We start from the raw sequence: 7221 nt of genomic DNA on the forward strand, positions 1-7221 counted from the left end.
TCATAGTAATTATAATTTGTAGTATTGCGATTGAACTTAAACAGATGAAATTATATTTTTATCTTGCATACTTACACGTATTTCTCGAAACCATACACATAAAAATGTCATGGCATAGAATACACGAAAATATTTGAAATCAGATCAATATCAATAATTTAATAGATCTTGCAGCCCTTTCCGTTGAATTGAATGTTGACGGGGGCAACTGGGAGCTCGTATACACGGACAGGAGCGACAAGCAAATTGGCACCCTTGGGCTAGAAACCGGCTTCATCGGCAGACCAGGTCAAAGTGAATTTCTCGCCTTCAGGGGAAACCCAGCAGGAAGATTCCTTGTTGGTGTTGCCCATAACATCCTTGTAGGTGGAGTTGCCGTATGAGTTGTATGCAATGCCATGCATCTTCTTCTGGACCTGTGATTCCTCGCGGGTGGTGTAGTCAGATCCAGCGTAGCTATGAAACAACAAGTTAATGGTTAACATAGAGCAAATTAAAAAAAAATTAATGGAACAGAGTTCGCTATGGTAATGAAGTAGGAAACAGAATAGTTTTTACCTCCATTGGCTGCAGCCATCAAGGTTGCGCTCATCAGTTTGGCATGTGATGGTGATGTCTGCATATTTGCTATCATTGTATGCTTGTGCAGAGTAGGCAGGTGCGAAGTAAGCTGGATGACTATACATTCATCCGGGATGACTGTATATAGTCATGCTTGAAAGTTTTTTTGTCAGGCAAACTGCTCTATGTAATTTAAAATAAAACTTGACAGAAGGTAGGCCTATAGCTTAGGAAGCACATTATACCTCTAATTTTTTTTCTACTGGTGGGAAAGTTGTAAGAGAGAAATAAAGAGAAGAAGATAATGGAAAGACCAAAAGAAATGGGAGAGTGAAGGGAGGGAGGGAAAAGGGGGAAAGGTGTGCTTTTTAGTATACCTCCCTTTAATTTGAAATACAAACACATAGAGTAATTTTCCTGCTCAAGAAACTTTCAAATGGGTACGTTTCTAATCTTTAAAATCACTAAATAGCTCAGTCGATAGCATAAAGGGTTTCTAAAATGTTGGGTAAATTGGGTTTGATTACAGGTTCAGTCTATTTATTGCAAAAATTGTAGAGAGGTAAGTGAGGTTTTCCTTTTGAAAAAGGAAAAAACAAATCGAGTGATTCTTCAGGAGTGGGTTTAGAAGGTCATGATCATCTTAAACTTCAATTATAGCGCTAAGACCTTTTCTTCCCATTACCCTATTCCTTGAACCACCTCGGGTGGTTTATAACAAAGCATTTTTGTTTCGTCGTATTATCAAAAATTCTGTGTTTCAGCTGCGATAGGTAAAAACATAACTTTTCGGTATAGCTATTAAGCTGAACACTTCTCTGCTATTAGCAAACCCCTCTTATGAATCAATGGATTTAAAGGCCGACAACTTGTTCGATTTTCCACTGGCATCCTCTTTCGGCTGAAGATCATGAGGACGGTTTTTGCTACATGTACTTTTAGTTTATGTTTTTCCAGATGTAGTTAATCAGAGTTTGCACTAAGCTTACTGTGTTTGCCACGGCTTTGTGCTGTTGTGTTGCCTCTATATCATCGACGTATTCTAGAGCCAGGCCTGGTATGTCATGATTAGATGGAAGGCGCAAGATATGGTCAGTCATTACGTTCCAGAGGAACGGAGAGAGCAGACTTGCTTGTTGGGATCCTGTTGATATTAGGAATATTTCATCACTCTTCTGTAGGTCAAATTTACCTTTCCAATTCATCAGAGAGTCTCTAATAATTTTTACGGGGTATAGTGCACATTTGCGATAAAAGAGGGTAGGATGGCGGGGGCCCACGCTGTGTCAAAAGCGCCCTTTAAATAAATCATGGCGTAGGCCGTAGTCATCTTCTTCTCGAAACCTTTTTTCAATTTCACAGAAGAGGGATTGGAGTGTGGATTCTGTTGAGCGCTTGGGATGGAGGCTGTGGTAATTAGGATGAAACCAGTTTCCTATGAAGTCAAGTTGTTGAAGCAATTTAGTAGAATGTTTTCGAAGTTTTTGCTCATTGCTGATAGGAAACTTATAGGTCTGAAGCTATTTCAGTCGAAGTAGTCGGACTTGCCAGGTGTCCGGATGATAGAAACTCTCACTTGTTTCCACCTGTTTGGGAATTTTCCATGGATTAGACACATGATGAAAAGAATTAGGAGATAGTTCATTAGCATCGGTAGGGCTAGAAGAAGTATATCACTTGATATCCCATCCCAACATTTTTTAAAAGCCTTAGCTGCCATCAGGACCTCACCTTGGGTGAGGTGCTTATGCTAGTAATTACCTAATTGATGACTATCTTTATTTAAATTAAATTAAATTTTTGCTTTACATATTTGGGCTTAAATGGATGTAGGGTGGAGAGTCCAAAACATGGACAAAAACGTGTTCTACCTACAACCAAATGTAATACTATCGACATCAACGTTTGCCAGATATAATTTCATATACGTTTTGATATCCTATAAAAGTTAGATGTCGACGAAGAAAGATTTGTGATGTTAAGACGGAGATTTAACGTACAATGCATGGACAAAATGTATATCCAATCGTCGAATATGGATAGCAGGAAAACGTCGGTAAGATGAAAGCGTGTTAGTAGGGTTTCTCTTTTTGTCTAGAACTAGTGAGTTCCAGGCCTCACTTTAAGCTCAGCATTTGCATCCAAGCATATCAAGGCTTTCTTTAGATCCACTTCATATGCCAGCAGATAACTCTTGATGGTGGATAAGATAGAGAGCTGAGACGAGGGGTGGAAGTAGGCACGGATTAGGGGATCATTGACGAACTTGAGCTAACTTTGACGATGATTCGATGAACATTTTCCAAAGCTCGCCTTGAGGCTTTTTTTTACTAGATTTATAGAGCCAAAGTGATGATTTTCATTGAAGTTGTGGAGAGTGAAGGGGACGTGACTCTAGATAGATAAATGGCGTTCACCTTCAGGCACGCCTTCTCCAGAACGTCTTAGGCAATCGCCACAATTGATCCTCTTATGATCAGTGGATGCTCACCTCGGCAACATAAACGCCACCGTCTTACAGGTAGGCATTGAAAAAAATTGTTTACAAGGCGGGGAAGAAGTAAGAAAAGCTCCGTTGTTCTACTTTGATAATTGTTCTAACGTGCTATTGTACTAATCTAGGTTGAGTAATATCCTTGTTGACAGAAAACATTGATACAAGTTTGGGGTCTGGAAGGTATTGAGTGATGGGATTTTTTACCAGTGTAACCCTCGGCCAAATCTCAATCCTTGTAAATGCTCAGTCTTGCAATCAAGTATCTACCTACTAATTAAATTTTGTTTAGTTGCATTAATATTTACCATCATATTCACCTTCCAGGCAATACAATCATCCAGCGAGGAGATCACATTGCCTTCTGTCCCAAACAAGCCATTGTTTATAAGTCTCTAGTTATCTATATGGATGCTAAGCGTTAAGGCTTGAAAAGTAATGGGAAATCTGCAAAGGCCATTACTGACCCCATCATCGCAGCACATTTTGCCTTGCAATAAAACACAAGTTTGCAAACAAGTCAACATGGCCAGGTATTTCGTACTGTTTTCAATCATTCATACTTATATCTTTATTAGAAAGGGAACTTTCGCTAGAGCTAAGACACGTCCGGTCAACCAGAAAACGTTGGATTTTTTCTTTGCAGGCGATGGAATTATGGATCATTCATGTTCATGACATTGTGAGCGGAAGAAGTAATAATATAATATATTGAATTAAGTAACATTTCATGTAACCATAAATAACTATAAATAAAATCTGTAACTATTTTAACAATTTAACCAATCTAAACAATAACAAAAATAAAATTACAGGTAACATTTGCGACAACGCATTTTGTGTTACACAAACAAACAGGCACGGATGATTTTATTGCAAAAAGATGGTACATGGATGGTTCATTTAGCCTCATTATTAAACCATTCATGCAGATGTGGACGATTCACGCCTTTGTTCGTTACAAGAATGAAAAGAAAATGGTTTTTTTAATCTTCGCTATCATTTCCAGCAGAACACAAAAGGATTTGTTGCGTTCCTTTTTCGAAACATAAAATCATTAGGTTAAATAACTACATAATAAAATGACAATAAATAACAAGTGTAACTAAACTATACTTAAATTCTGTGATAGGTTTAACAACAACAAAAGCTTATCGTAACCGTTCAGACACGGTAATTCGGGTGATTTACAAGTGTGTTTTTTTATATAAATATAAATTAATATTAATATCAACGTAATTTTGCAGGAAATTGATGTCTCTGCACCTCCTACCAAAATGGCAAAATTCCAACTGCCTTTGCAAATTCAAGATCGTGTTTCCGTGATATTAAAAACCAGGAGTTGCGGATAATGATGCGAAAGCTGTGTGATTATATGAATAAAATATGAATAAAACACTATTATTGACAGCTTGCTATGGCTTCCTAAAGTTTAGTCATGCATAAGGTATTAAAAAATCAGTATCTCTTTAAACACCAAATCATCAATATAAAAATAATAATTCAAACAATCTATATAATATAATAATAATAATAACAATCAATATAGCTTTAAACGATCAATTAAAAAGAAAAATAAGAAGATAACAATTTTATTCTTTTTCAGGTTCGAACCACCGTCAAATGACGTTGAAGATTGGCACACAAACCCCGCTAATCACGCTGGCATGCGGATAAGTTTAAGAGGTCTCAACCTCTATATCCTACTCGAAGTTCTCTGTGAGGAAGCTGTACAGGTTGATTTGTGCACCAAAATGCTGGAACAGGGACAGATATTACAAAGACAAGAAAAAACTTTTCGAGAGTTATGTGAAAAACTGTTTAAATTGTGGGATAATTATAACAACCATCACCAGCTCAGCGCTTTTGGAAATATGTGCAAATGTTTTTTTCAAATTGAAATGCAATTAAATACGCAATAACTGCGAATGATGCTCGCGCCACTGAAATAGAGACCGAATAGTAGAATGATTGAAAAAAAATATACATCTATGTCACAGTCAACAAACAAGAGGAAATTTAGAACAACATCTACGGTTTCTGTGTATGTCCCGCACCAAAGCTCGGGCGTTTTACGACAGATTTCAGACATTTTGGTCTTAAAAATTATACAAAAAATATGCGGTGCGACCAGAACAAAAATAATTTCATTTACTTAATTAGTTCTCCCGTAATTAATGAAAAACTGTTAAAATAATTGTTTAACGACTAGTGACATCTGGCGGTTGAACTAAAACTTTTTAACTTTTGTCAAAATAAATCACCACCAGATGTCCATAACATCGCCGTGATGACGCAATCTTTGATTTGATAAAAGTGCACCTATGTCGTGCAAATTTACCGCCGGAGGCTATGCGTAAAAACCCTCTATCCTGCAAATATATCACCGGAAACCATTTTGCTCTTGAAAAAAGCTTGGTCAACCGAATTAGTTGTCGTTGTAGTGGTTATGACTTTAGAATCGTGTGGCGAAAATGACTGGTTCAAGTCCGCCTCCCATCAACATCGTTTATCGTGAACATCGGCGTGAATGTTTAGTCTAGGTTCGGAACTGACGAAATATTGTTTTGAAAAATTTATCAATAAAAAACACGACACTGTCCCACAACAATCAATTTAATTTGATAATGAATGGAATCAAAATGCGAAAAATAGATTATTGGTTATAGCGCTGGCATGAAAATGAAGAGGGCCATGGTTCAAGTGTCACTATAATTTACTTTTTTTTAAGAATAAGAATATTGTTTTGACCCATGCCCTTTGTTAACCATGACTCAGACAAATCAAAATTTCGCGATAGAATTTTTTTTCACAAAATTTCATAGAAAAAAAACATTGAATTTATAGAAAAATTAGGAAAAATTAGGAAGGCATTAAGCAAAAGTCTGACTTAACAATAGGCCCTGAATTTTTCATTTCAGACAGTTTTCAACTGGCTTACGACTATTTCTTCGCGGCGATCTGATAAGCTTTCTTTTCTATCTTAAAAGAACAAGCTTTTGGGGGAGGGGCTTATTCCTGACACAATGCGCAGGCGCTGTGATTGGTCAGTCAAAAATCACCACCAGATGTCTATAGCATCGCCGTGATGACGCAATCTTTGATGACGCATCAACCAGATTTGCATCACCACCAGATGTCTATAGTATCGCCGTGATGACGCAATCTTCAAGTAAGGTAGGGAATCTACAGACTGGGCAGATTTCCCACGATAAAATCTATTATGGGCATGGGGGATGATCAACGTGCTATTGAGCTACAGAAAAGAGAATAGCAAAACAGTCGGATTTTACGCTAGACCAAAATTCCCCGGATTTGACCGGGGCTCAGGTTACTCGTACTATAATATTGATCTTGGATGGCCTCGTGATGCCAAGGGGTATCGCTTGAAGCTTATATGAAGGTATGTATAGCTAAAGGCGTATTGTATACCACTGAAATGATATCTGGTAAATAATTTTTGTTTTTTAAGTCGTTTGTAAGTTTTAAGAATTAGTCTACGACTTATTGAAAAAGTAATGTGTTTTCAAAATTATTTTCTAAACCATAATTATTTTTAATTTCTTTTTTTTTCCTGGAAAATGACGTTATCTTATCGACACAAAAAATTTACTCTAGTCTCTAGTCAAAAAGAAGTTTATCAATGTCAGTAGTCCAATCCTTGAACTCGCAAAATTTTGATCATCATCGATTCCATTTCTTTGTCTTTATCATTGCAGTTGGAAGGTTTCTTAGTGTAAAAAATAAATTATTACCACTTCTTTCTTTAAACTTGTAATTATGATTTACTTTAATTATGATGATTCCGGCATAGTCATCCTGTTTCGGGCACGGCGTATAAGTTCCAACTACTCTATACCAACAGTCTCATTGTTTATGCAAACTTTGTAAAAGTGCAATTGCCACGGCGGTAAAATTAACAACGTAAGGTTTTCACGCATTGCCTCCTGTGGTAATTTGCAGTGTAGAGTATATTCACACATTGCCTTCGGCGGTAAATTTGCATGAAAGAGGATATTCACGCATTGCCTTCGGCGGTAAATTTGTAGTGTAGAGATTTTCACGCATGGCCATCTGCGGTATTTTTTTTCTGTAAATTCTCTGATTTTTCTCTTTAATTTTGTTTAAATTTTTTTTTTTTTCGCAAAATTTTGTCTTTTCTCAGT

The 7221-nt window shown here is 36.8% G+C and overlaps 1 protein-coding gene across 1 annotated transcript; it reads right to left on the reverse strand.

Moving 5' to 3' along the window:
- Positions 1-260: 260 nt before the first annotated feature.
- On the reverse strand, positions 261-686 carry LOC124190278. The gene is made up of 2 exons (XM_046582904.1): positions 559-686; positions 261-456 (listed from the first exon to the last, which is right to left on the reverse strand). The coding sequence occupies exons 1-2, from the start codon at positions 684-686 to the stop codon at positions 261-263; spliced, it is 324 nt and encodes a 107-aa protein (XP_046438860.1).
- Between the last annotated feature and the right edge of the window lie 6535 nt (positions 687-7221).

Source organism: Daphnia pulex, chromosome 3 (assembly GCF_021134715.1).
Source record: "Daphnia pulex isolate KAP4 chromosome 3, ASM2113471v1".
Classification (NCBI taxonomy): Eukaryota; Metazoa; Arthropoda; class Branchiopoda; order Diplostraca; family Daphniidae; genus Daphnia; species Daphnia pulex.